This window comes from Pholcus phalangioides, unplaced genomic scaffold (assembly GCF_987345545.1).
Source record: "Pholcus phalangioides strain wild (caught in Gottingen) unplaced genomic scaffold, Ppha-v1.0 ptg000011l_1, whole genome shotgun sequence".
Lineage (NCBI taxonomy): Eukaryota > Metazoa > Arthropoda > Arachnida > Araneae > Pholcidae > Pholcus > Pholcus phalangioides.
In genome coordinates this window covers 63,429,830-63,443,459 of record NW_028301604.1, presented here as the reverse complement: position 1 = coordinate 63,443,459, position 13,630 = coordinate 63,429,830, and the positions used below count along the sequence as shown (strand labels likewise).

General features: G+C 31.8%; 1 protein-coding gene across 3 annotated transcripts in view; it reads left to right on the top strand.

Annotated features, from left to right (window-relative positions):
• The window catches only part of Tdg (Thymine DNA glycosylase), a 35,126-nt gene extending 24,319 nt beyond the window's left edge, over positions 1 to 10,807 (top strand). For all 3 annotated transcript variants that reach the window (XM_089239906.1, XM_089239908.1, XM_089239907.1), the window contains 2 exons: positions 1,180 to 1,256; positions 5,858 to 10,807. In XM_089239906.1, the coding sequence (XP_089096032.1) occupies positions 1,180 to 1,256; positions 5,858 to 6,640 (860 nt within the window). In that variant the 3' untranslated portion in view covers positions 6,641 to 10,807. The remainder of the gene's footprint in view (positions 1 to 1,179; positions 1,257 to 5,857) is intronic.
• Positions 10,808 to 13,630: the final 2,823 nt, after the last annotated feature.

The window sequence follows — 13,630 nt, the reverse complement described above, 5'->3', positions numbered from 1 at the left end:
TTCACGGATTTGACTGTTGACAGGTCAAATTGACTCTGGCTCTTTGAAAACTTTCATCTTTGCCTCACCAAAATGAAATATTCTGTCATTAATTGCAATGTTGTCAACTAATGTTATGCGTGTGTGTGATGCCATTTTTATGTAAGAAACATGAAAGTGAACTGTATTTTTCTAGATAAATACTTTGGGAATTATTCTTTCCTCAAAAGCAGAAATTTTTTGCAATTATAGTAAAAATTAATTGATCAGATGGAATCTATAGATAAATTTATCAGTTAATGTATATTGTGCCTAAACCTATATTAAAACTTTGTTTTAGTTTAATTACATTGATATGTAAATGGCATTGTCTTCAAGAACCATCGTGATACACTTACACTTATAATAATAATAACAACGTGATCCTCACGTATTCCCAAGGGATCAGCATGATCCGTCCAGGGAATTTGTTAGTGTTAGTATTTAATGATTTTAAAACATGTAGAGAATAGATGAAGGATTTGTTTTCTAAGAATCTGACTACTGAAATATGTTTAGCACAAATTTGCTGCTCATTAGTTAGACTTAAAAATTGGTTATGAGGTAACTTTGCAAATGCTGTTAAAGCACAAAATGTTATGTATCACTTCAAAAATTGAAGCTATACACACACACACAGATAATTGAAATAACAAAATGTGAAGTGTGGGAAGAAAATTCAGTATTCTGCAGAGTTAATTGTCCAGAATTTTAAAAAATAAAGAGGGTTTGAGGTTTTCCATTTTTGAATTCATTATCTGAAAGAAAAGATAAACAAAACATGTATTTTTAGTAATGAATTCAGTTATTTTACTTAAAATTTTTTTTTCCCTCATTTTTTTAAAATAATTTACTTAAAATTTCAATTTCCAACTGTTGGCATATCATGCATGTAAATTATGTTCAGTTTTAGCTAAGCACATTCCTTTTTTTATAAACCAGTATGGATGCAACAAAGTTAAAACATAATGAATATTTTCACCTTTACAACTTCATTAAGGGGGGTTGTGAGCATTTAGAACTGTGTAATTGTGTGCTGATGCAAACACTTTTTCTTTACTTGACAGATTTATATTTCACATGATGATTTTATATTTGAGATATATCTGTTTAGTTTATCCTTTATAGAATATAGAATTTTTTTTTTTTACGTCACTTTAGTGATATATGAGGTGTTCTCAGGAAAGAAGAATTTTGACTTCGGAAGACAGCCTGATCCCATTCAAGGAACTGGAATCGTAAGTTATATTTTGTGTGAAATAAATTTTTTCATTGCATTCTTGGTACAATAAGACTTGTCAGGCTTGTCTGTTAATATATTTTTCAGAACTATTGGAGGATGTGTTATAAAGTAATATTTAAAAATTCTCATAGTATCCACTACAATTGATAGCAAAGGTGGCATTAATAATGTAAAAGTGTGAAGAAATCACAAATGTTACTACACACAAAAACATGAAACTGAGCACAACACCTTTGTCTCTTACACCTGAGCCAAAACTCACTAGTAAGAAAAAAAATTTTTTGGTTGATTTGTGTTTATTGTGTCAAAATGCCCTTAAAAAAATTAATTTTGGTTGATATCTTTACTGGAATCATTTGAGTTAAATATGCACATGTGTACCTCAGGTGTTAACTTGAAAAAAAAAAGAGTCATTTAAAACCATTAAAAATGAGGTACATATATGTGTATCGTATCTTTGGAGCGAAGAGGATATAATCTTAACCAGGGTCAGAGTCCTAGAAATTTTGCTGCCCTTTGGAAGAGTTTTCTTTCTTCAAGTCTATTACCCTAATACAGTAGTTCCCAAAGTCTACTAAACCATGCATGCACCTCATCCACATTCTTCTGCGGAATATCTAACGCATTGTTACATGGATGATGTTTTTCTTTTCTTTTGGTAAGTGCACTTGCTCTATATGCAAGAGGTCCTGGGTTCAGTTCAAGGTGGAGAGAAATAACACTTTTTTCCTGTTTACCTCGGCATAATATCCAGAATTGTTACATGTTGGAATGTGTGTGTATGTGTTCTGAACCTAATGTGAAGTTTGTTACTGTATAATGCTTGTTATGTCTTGTGCTGCCAGGTTCCCAAAGTCTGGGTCACAACCCCAGGGAGGAGCAGGTCACACCAATGATTTAGGGCAGTAGCTCTAAAACTTTTGTCATCCATGACTTACTTGCCAGGAGAACGTTTATCTGCGGTTCCCCACAGCAGTCTGAAAAAGAACCACTTCAAAGTGCTAACTAAATAGGCAATCATCAATGTCAATAGCTTATCATAGTGTCCTTGACAAAGGTTGGCGACACCCCCTAGAAGCTGCAACTCACACTTTGAGAAACACTAGTCTAGTCCAATAGAAAAGACAAGACATTGACAATAAATAGCCCAAAAATTTCAGTTGTTCTTTGTTGGACACAACTTGGCACTAATAAAGTGTTGACTTTTCTGGTGAGATATTTTTGGCTATCAAATTACAAGTCTGGTCAAAACAAGCAAAATATAACATTATTTTTGAAGCATTGTGGAGACATGGCAGAAAAATGACATAAATCCAACTGCTTTTTGTGACACCTTGTTTGCAAGAAGAGGGTCTGTCAGACAATTCAGATAACAGGCTAAAAGAGAACAGATAAAGGTATATAGCAGTGGTTCTCAAACTTTTCTCACATGCTGCTTTTTTGCCCTTGCCAATGTACATCCACGTCTCCCCGAATAGTCTAACAAAGAACCACTTAAAAGTAACAAACAGGCACATGTGAATATCACAAGCTCACTGCAACACCCTTAAAAGAAGTTGGCAATGCCCCTGACAAAAGTTGTCAACACCCTTAGGATCCCAGATGAACACTTTGAGAACTATTGGTATACAAAAACAAGCAGCCAAACATTCCTGAGCTAAAACAGCACCATCTTTCACAGAAACCTGAACCTCAAAAACCAGATGAACCCTAGATGTGATTTTGAACTTTCTCGAAGGATGGATGCAACTCGAAGAGATATACAAGTATCTCTCGCATTACGCAATCTCACTTCACGTAATTTTGCTATATCACAATTTTGAAATTTTGGTTTTATAAATCGTAACCTGTGAAATTTGGCCTGGAGTTGTGATGTTAATCCTGAAAGTAGGCTTGGAAACTGAGGACATGACATAGTTAAAATGACAAAATCTGTTAGATTATATGACTTCGATGAGAAAGCTCTGCAACAAATGCTCAAATCCAATTCGCCAGATCTCACTAATCAACGACTTTTGATAACATTGACAATGCTATCAGAATTTTACCTTATCAAAGAAAGTGATCCAATGAAACTAGAACTGTCGTATTTGCAAGGGATATTCAGAAGTCTGGCAATTCTCTTGCTACTGAAGTTTTCGTAGAGACAAAGTATGCAGCTTCTTACCTGAATCACGACTCCTTCCTTAAAAAGTTATCAGCCTATTATACCAGGCTTTTCAGAGAAAACATTCACACTCACTGGAATTAATCAGAAATAGTGATGTAGCAGAAGTAAAAAGTATTGATTAAATTATTTTGATGTAGCTTAAAAAATTTTTTAGATTCAAAACTTATTTAAAAGTTTGAATTCAATAAATTTGAAATAACATTTTGCTACTGGAGGTTGGGTTCATATTTTAATTTTTTGAAGAAAACCCCTATCCCTATCTTACCTGTGTTAAATTCAACTCACTTTGCGCAATTTCATCCGATGTGCTTATTTTGCAGAACCAATTGGCTGTGTAAAATGAGGGATGCATGTAGTTTGGCTATGTCCAGCCTATCTGTAGGGACCAACGGCACTTTTTAGAAATGCAGGAAAGGAGATGTATTGATATGAATTGATCATTGAATAGCAAAGAGTCGAGCAGCATTTCAAAAGTATTGTAATTGCGCTTATTTACCAACTCGTGCTTTCCCCCCAAAATGATTTCGATGTGCAAAAATGTGTCATCAAAAATGCTGCCCCTGTGAACATGCTGCCTTGTCGCTTCATGTCTGGCACCGGCCCTGGTCTTCGCTTTTCCTTGATGCATTTTCCTTTGATGCAGTCTCTATGAATTACATATCCACACAATTTTTTCTTTATTTATTTAGAACATAAATGCAGTGCAAGACATAATTATAAGGCACTCTTAAATTTTAGTGAAATCACAAAAAAGAGCAGAAATAAAAGAGCAGCAGTAAAAAATATCAGAAATTTCAAGCTGTGTTATGACAGTGCAAAATAACTTTATATCAAATATTGGGAATTTAAAAAAAATTTCACATTATTTTATGGAAAAATAAAAAATATAGCGTAGACAAAATTATAAAACACCTGCTTATCTTTGAGGCAAAGTAAAATAAAAAAACATACAAATTACATATAAATTTATCAAAAGGAATATTTTGTACAACCACCTCTATTGCTAATCAAAGAAAAGAGGCGATTTGTCATGGATTCAACCAAATCAATGAGATTTTCACAAGAGACATAATTCCAAGCCTGTGATATGGCTGTTTTTAGATGCTGGATGGAAGAAAATTGCCTCTTACCTGTATATACTGATCTGCAAAGGATGCCCCACAAGTTTTCTCTAGTGTTGAGGTCAGGGGAATGAGCCGGCCATGAAAGAACATTGAGGTATTTTTGCTTAAACCACTTTTTTATGTGACCTAACACATGAATCTTATTGGAATATGCAATCTTCATCACAAAAAACTTCTTTATATGTATACAGTCAAACCTCGTTAGTGCATCACCCGGTTAACACGTCACTCCGCTTACCGGGTCACTTTTTGAAACTCCCAATTGGCACAGCTATGGCTTACTCCGCTTAACGAGTCACTCCGCTTACTAAGTCATATTTTTGCTCTCCCAAGAGTGACTCATTAACGAGGTTTGACTGTACCAAGTTACTCCTGCAAAAGTTCTACATAACGTTTTGAGTTCATCCCTGAGGGTAGAAAAATTACATCAGTCTTTCCTTGGCTTGAAAATGATCCCCAAACCATCATTGATCCACCACCCATTTGATGGCTCATTAACTGTGGTGTTGCAGACCTCAAATCATGTCAATATGAATAGAAACCATCTGAACCATCAAGATTGAATTTTTTTTTTCATTGAAGAACATAACAGAATACCACTGAGTCCAAGGCATGGCATGTTTTGAGAAAGTCAAATGATCCTGTTTGTGTTTCAAAATTAATGGTGGTTTTTCTTCACTTTCATGAATTTTTTATGTTACTTGGGTGTCCTTATAATTTCAGTCATTATTGTAAAAAAACATGACTGATATATGTACTCAAATTTTATTGTTGTGGAAATATTCTTTCCATTATTTTTCTGTGAATATTTCTGGTGTCTTATAATTATGTCTCACAAACTGCAAATATGTCTTATAGTCTGTTTTACTTCAGTCTCAGAAAGACCTTTGTATCTTATAATAATGTCAAATTTATGGTAGCAACAAATATGCACATGTACAAATGTGATATATGTGCACATCGTACAACAGACGAAAGTAATTAGAGCAGAACTGAACTGGTTTGTATGGTAATTTAGTACCCTGAATAAATACTGTCTATATACACTGGTATATAAATATAAAGTACACTGCATGAGTAGTTATCACATAAGACAGGGTACGAGTAGTCAAGGGTTAAATATTTTTGTAAATTGTAAGAGTATGTTTCTATACCCAATGGTTTACAAGTTATTTGAACTGACATAAGTTTTCACCCTGTATATATTATTGTACAAAAGTTATTCATACCCAGTGTAATATTGTTAACTCTTTTTTTGACTGAACCCAAATTTCTTTTTTTTTTCTCTTCTTCTCTTTGTAGTCTGTGTTTGTCATGCCTTCTTCAAGTGCAAGATGTGCCCAGTTACCTAGAGCAGTTGACAAAGTGCCATTTTATGTGGCACTAAAGAAATTACGTGACCACCTCTGTGGCTTGCTGCCAGATTTAGATTTTTCTGAAGTGTCATTTCCAGATGTAAAACTAAAAGTTGAAGTAAAAGAAGAAACTAATGATGATGCCTGTTATAATGATTATCATAATGACGTAAGTTCAACTGTGCACCGAAGTCTTCAAACCCCTGATTCTGAAGTGAGATTAATGGCTCCAGTGAGAGGCAAAAGAGGGCGTAAGAAAAAAAGTGAACTAGGGCGATGCCTCCCACCTGCTTTGTCTGGTGATGGTATAACTCCTAGGGGTCGCGGTCGAGGATCAGGGAGACGGGGTAGAGGTAGAAGGCCTGTAGAACACAACAATTACAGCCCATCAAATTCATGGAATGGCACATCAACTATCACATCACCATATTTTGTACCAGAGTCTCCATCACAAAGCAACAGTTGGCAGCAGTGGCATGAACAAAATGAACAAGAAGCCCATTTTCAAGATCATTCTCAGCATCAGAGCATCAGCCCACTGCATGGTTATCAGATGCCATTGGCAGAACAGCATAATACCGCAAAACAGACTGACAGTGATCTGTATTATGGTGCATATAATAGACCATATATGCCATATTCTCAGGTTGACTGCTCTTATGTTCCACAGGTAGATACATATACAAAAGTGAAAGATGAATGTTATGATCAGAGTTATAATGAATACTGAATTCTGACCAGTGCATATTGAAAAGTTTCCTCTGATTTCATATTTTAAAAAAAAATAGACGAATGGGAAGAGACTGCAAAGTACCAGTAGTTGTCTGTTGTGTGCAAAATAATGGAATAGTTTGGGATATCTTGCGCTTTCCAACCTGCACGAAACACATTTTGTTATATCAAGTGAGGTTTTATTGTTTGACTGCAGAGAAATAAATGATTTTCACTGCCGTAGTTTATTTGAAAAGAATAAAGTTTCTATCACACTTGTGAATTTTCACTGATAATATGTGCATTTAAAAAATTATGAATTTGTGTTCAACATACTCTAAAAGAGGTTTTGAATTATAAGGTTTTTTAGAAGCACCTTCATAATTCTCACAGACTAGATAGCACAGTGAAATGAGAAAGAAAAAAACTTTTCACTGTAGAAACAGCACTCTAAAGTTCCCTATATATATATATATATACATACATACATATTATCATGCTGGCATGATTATTTATTGAAAGTAATCCCAACGAAATGATTGTAAATCTTGATGTATTGAACAGAATGATTTAAGGTCATGTCTTCTTGCTTGTGACTTACTATGATGTGAATTGTTGTGTGTTAAAGCACTGGAAATAATCAGAGCTGCTGCAAATGTGTGTTTAACTTTTTTTTTTTATAATTATGAACTTGGGATTTATGAAACGTATATCAAACCATATACTTTTTCCTTGTATATGGTAATAAGAGTTCCTGTTATTTTCTTGTATGAATGGTATGTGCTTGTGAGCTTAATTTTTGCAGTGCAACTCAACTCACAAGGATTCACCTCTTCGATTCTGAGATGGGTTGTCTAAGAGGCTTTCGCCAAGGCATAGCTACTATTGGTTGGAAAGCTGAAATTATATTTTTAAAATCGAAGTGTTTTGATGATCTGAATTTGTATTTTTATGCACTTCTCTGCTTCATGCATTATAGTGAGAAGTAATATTAGTGAATGTGTCCCTTGTCTAACTTCCATAATAGGTGTGCTTTGCAGTCTCGTCTTTAACCCTTTGTTGTATGTGTTCACTCCTCAAACAGTGGAGGAGTCTAATCTTTGCTGCTGTTGATTATATACCACTCTAGTCTGTTTCATCTTGTTGTCTTTGATAATGTAAATGTTATATTTGTGAGTATTTGTTGCATGAAGTGTTGTTATTATTTCATCTTATGTTATTTTTTTCTGTGGATAATGATTATTAAAAATTATATTGTGCTACAAAACATACCTTAAAAAGGGTTTAAATATTTTAGTTTCATTTCATGAAATTGTAATTCTTATATGCATGTTTCCTTTCCTTGTATATAAAATTTATGTAGTTTATTAAATCAAATTACTTTTTATTTTCTTTGATTCAAACTTCATCAAAGAAGTTCTATACTTAAGAAAAAGAGGAATGAAAGAGCCATGGTACAATAGTGCCATATTTCAATCCACCAAAGTTTTTTATTTCAGCTACTTATAATGTATTTTTTCTCTATCAATTATGCAGTCATTGCTATGCTTTGTAAACAAATTTTTATTCATCCAATGGTTTATGCGTATTAATGTAATTTTCTTTGAAGTTATATCTTTGATAATGAATGTAATTTTCTGTATTCTAAAGATATAGAAACTGATTGAAAAGGTTTTCTTTTGTGTGTGAAAGTTATATTTAATACATTTTTACTTCATGAAAAAACATGAGTTCTTTTGATATTGGAGTTTGCTTGGAAGTTATCAAAGAAAGTGTTATTCATGTCATGTCAATGATGTATGGTCTTCCTTGGTATTATTAGTTGGTGTATATAATTCTTTTTAACTTTTAACAAAAATTTCTCAAAGCAGATATTTCAAACATATCACAAGCTTTTATTTCTTACACAACATACATGTTTTATCAGTATTTTCAACTCTAAAGTACCTTTATACACTCAAGTATAACTAATGATTTATAGCTTCTTAATGTGTTATAAATTATTTGCATTAATCTAATTTTTTCTATCATTTAGGAATTTAACAGAAATAAAATAATTATATTAAATTTACAAATCTAAGACAGTAAAAGATAGTGAACTTGCTAAAGTCATCGCAGTCAGCCTAATTATTTAGCATTCAGAAATATTGATATGGTCAGGAAAGGGATTCTTGGGCGGGAACCACTTCTTTATTCAAGTGTAATTATGTTGAGTACAGGTCTCATTCTCACTTGAAATATTTATTCCAATCTTCATCAGTTACTGAATTGGTAAATTGTCTTGTTTTGTAGAATCTTGTTTTAAAAAGTTTCCTTATGTGTCAATGTTTGTAAATGGTAAGTCTGGTTTAAAAATATATACTTTATTGAACATTGCAAAGTATTTTCCAGCACCATAATATCTTTAGAGAAAAAAAGTTTTTCAAAAACAATGTTTGTCTTACATGAATAGCATTTCATAACTTCATGCTTACTTCAGACTTGTAAACCTTTTTATTTTCCTCTTCCTGTTTCATTTTTTTTTGGATTTTGCTTGATAAGATATTAATTTATAGATCATATCTTTAAAAAGATAAGAGAGCCAATGTTTTCTTTCATCTAAAATTATTTTTAATATAACTCTCTCATACATTTTTGTTTCATAAAATAAGTGGTTTCATCCACATTATTAGTTTACCTAATTTCATAAAATGGTCATGTGTGAACATGACCTTTCTTTCCAGTATTGCTTGTAATTTATGATGATTTACTTAATATTGACCCTTAAATGTGTAGCTTTGCATATATACAAAGGGTTCTTTAAGTGGTCATTACTGCAGCCAATTTGAAGATAAAAATTCAGAATCACCTTTTCACATAAGGTGAGGTCCTATTCTTATCCTTTTATGTTTTGAATTTATTGTAGATGTCCCAATTAATGACAGCAACTCTTTGTTTGTTGCAGAGCATGTGTGGCTGTGATTTTGCTAATTTGTTAGAATGTTTTTTTTTATGCATTTCTTTTTTTTTTACCTTGAAGTTTGCACAATCCAAATTTTTTTCTCACTATAGTTTGAATCATGAAAATAGTTATATATTTGTATATATATTACTACTTCAATACATTTATTTTATGTGAGAAGATTTTTCAGGCTTTGCACATCTTCAATAAGGCCCTGTATAAGCAGTATAATTCAAAATAGATTTTTTTTACGATTATTTTGGCTTCCAGTACGTATCATTAACTGTGAAAAAATTATTGGCTCGGAAAAAAAAATTTCAGCATTTATGACTAAACTTCAAATTTAGTTAAATGTTGTGAGTAAGTGCCTAATGTTTAAGTTGTACACAAATTCACCATGAGGGTTTACGTGTTACTTACTTCACCATTGTGAATTTACTTGTATCATATCATACATTCATGATGGTTGAATTCGTGGTTTTTTTAAATCTCTGTGTTCGTTAGTTTTGCATGGATTAAAGTTGTGAAAAATTTGAACTTACAAATTTTAGTTTAAAGTTTTTATTGACAGACTGATAAACTTTATAATCCACACTTTTATAAATGAGATTTAATTTCTTTCTCTATAATTTAGTCATTGAGCTAATTTTTTTTTTCCATTTAAAAAAATCTTTTAGGATACTGCACTCTGTTTTTTTGCTCACTATTGCAGACTTCTCAACATACTCAAATGGATGAGGTTTCAGGAAGTTTTGATTTTATAATGCAGTGAAACCTAACTAAGGTGGACATTGTATGAGATGGAAACCTGTCTTAAATGGAATCAAAATATAGTTCCATTGAGACTATTTGTGCTTTGATGTGCACCTTCATAAAATGAAAAACTGTCTAAAATAAAATATTATTCCAGTCTCCTGACATTCAGTTTCATACAGGTTTTACCGTAGTAAAATTTATAAAACTGAAAATTAGGGGGTTTCTTTTTGTGTATCTAATTCATCAGCTAGGTGAGAAAGTGCACTTACACAACCTTATATATGCAACCTTGTAAGGTTGCCTTATAGAAAACCCTCTTGGAGTACAGAATATTGAAAATTATGCTCTCATATATAATTTTTACTTTTCAACTTTTGTCCAGTATTCAGAAATTACATGTAAGAACAAGTAATAATTTTGCCTCATCAGTGTTAGATGTAATTTGAATATAAAAAATTGTTGTTTATTAAAAACTTTGTTACCATCATAGTTTCCTCTAAAATTTATTGATGTTGTGCATGATATCTAACCTGTTTTTTTTTCTTTTTTAAACCAAAATATTTCTGTGTTCCCCTTAGATTACATGTGTATATATGCAAAGATCTGATAATATATGCATACCACAGCGAGCTTCACTTAATTCTAAAGGAATCTATAGTTGTAATTTTCACTAAAATATTTTATGGTTCTTGTTACAACCATTTGTTAAACACTTTTTCATCTGTGATTTTATGCAGTGTGAAAGAAAAAATAAGTGGTGTACTGCATAGCTCATAACTAGTCTGTTTTAAGCAGCATAATTTTAATGAAAATTTTTATCAGTGAGTGTTTTAATAGATTGGGAAATAAGTTGTTTTTTATATTGCCAAAATGTTCTCTAAATAATAGGGTGGGTATATACATTTTTTTGGTTTTATTTAATGAGTATATCTTTTTCTAGTCATGTATTTAATTTTGTTTTTATGTATATAATGCAAAAAATATGTATAATTATTTTTTATTTGTTCAAATAAAAATTTTTTCAGTAATGATAACAATTTTCTTAGTAAAGTCAGTTTTATTATAAATGGTCTTAGTTATAGCTGGGTTTCTTTTGGAACTTTTCTTATAATTAAGTAATGAACCAGCAACTTCTCATTGTATCATTATTAAATAGTGCTCAATAAAATCATGCTGGCTACTGAACTATTTATCAGAAATGACTGCAACATGCTTTAAAATTTTGTTTTTCCCACAATAATTGATTCTATAGTAGGATATGTAAAGAAATGCTTATGTGTTTCTATGATGAATAATTATTTGCCATTCCTGATAAATTCCATCTGGAATCATGGCCTTTTTTTCCCTACTTCTTCCTGGTAAAAGAAAGTTTCAGTTGATTATATTTTTAATCAAAAACTATTTATTGAATTTAAAAAATATGTATAATTTCTCTGAAATTATCAGAGTTTTAAAAACCCTTGAGAATGATGTAATACTTGCTTAATTACACTGGTGTTCAAACTAAGAGAATAAACAAAAAAAATTTTAATTTCTCATAAAAAAAATAACTAACAGAATTTAATGAAATTTGGTATGGATATAAAGCATAAGCCAAGCAACAACATATAACAGTGAAAGTGCTTAACTAATTTATAATCGTGAGTTATGCTTGTGAGAGCAGAAAAACAAAGCTGATTATACAAGATAGCTTCCGAAATTAAGGTTATAATAGCATGTATGGTTACCTCTGACAGATGCTCAAGTCAAACAGGGAATTGTCCTATTAATAAGACATATTAAATGTCACTATGGTAGATAAACCCACTCCTACACCAAAGCAAAGCAGTATTGGTCTTTTGGGCAGTTTTCAGAGGCAGTTGGCAGTTTTCCTTTCATGTGCATCCCAGACACGTTTATTTGAGTTCAGGAAACCTGGCTGAGACCAATCCATCTGCTGTCCTCCTCTATGTCCTTCCTCACTTTAAAGATATCCATTCATTGGTTCAGCTTTATAAAGACTATGAATAGCAGGTGTAAATTAGTAGCATCTATGGTTAAATTCTTTTCAGATAAATGCAGCGGTACCCCAATAATGTTAAGACATCGTCAAGTTTGTGTACCAGGTTGCCCATCTGGTATATAGTGAGATTCAAAAAGTATATTGAGTTCATATGTTGAATTCATGGCAGCGTGTATGACACAACTCATCCCATTTTTAAAAATTAGAACTATATGATAATGAAATATAGTACTATTATTTTGAGAGTACGTTTGTAAATTGTTAGGCTGGTATTTCCTGCCGGAGGGGGTGCTCATCTTACTGTTAAGACAACTCTGAGTATATATATGTCTGTTTGTTCAATAAAATAAATTGGCTTGTCTCAATTCATGATCATTCAAAAAATTTTTAATTCCATATATTAAGATCATTAAGAATGTATTAAATAAATAAAGATTGCTGAGAGATGAGTTGTATAGTTAGAAAATCAATACATATGAGATGAGTGATGTGGGTGCTGTGTGTCAAAATAATTGCTTCGGAAACTATGAGAGATATTTAGGGCAAAATAATTTCTAGCTGCTGGCAAATGAAATTGAATTTAATGTAAAAAAATCAGCATTCAAACAATGCATTTAAATTTTTACAAGATAAATTGGTAAAGGCATGAAAAAGTCATTTCTGAAGAATTTGTATGGGGTGTATGAAATATGGTGAAGTGGTTGTTGAATTGAAAAATTTAAAACATTTTTTAAAGAGTTCTATATGTTATGATGGAAATGCCCTAATTTATTAATTCTGAGAAATTTTTCTTCATCTTTTGTTGAATGAGTTCATGTTGTTTTATTGGCCATATTTTCTTATAACGAGTTATTCCTGTTGCATTCAAAGAACTGAAGTGAGAGCATTTCCACACCTCAACACTATCTGACTTTCATAGTGAATTATTGTAATGCAGTTCAGTAATGATTTTGATCTTAAATTGATTACTTTGGAATCATTATACATTTGACTAAGAGAAATTTATGGTTTCGTTATTAAAAGGCAGTATTAGGGAAGTGTAACTGTGCTAGTGCATGATTATGATTTTTAATCATATCACCATTCATTCTAAATTTTATGTCTATTTCTTTCATCTCAAGTACAGTGGAAGTCTGTTTATACATCTCTCATTTATACAACTTTCATGTTTATATGAAGTTCGATTTGTTCACAATTTATCCCTATACATTTTTATATATTTTATTTATATGACACACAACTTCAATAATTCACCATTTTCCCATTATCCCCGCCGAATCCATATAACTTCTATATGTTGTGAAACCGTG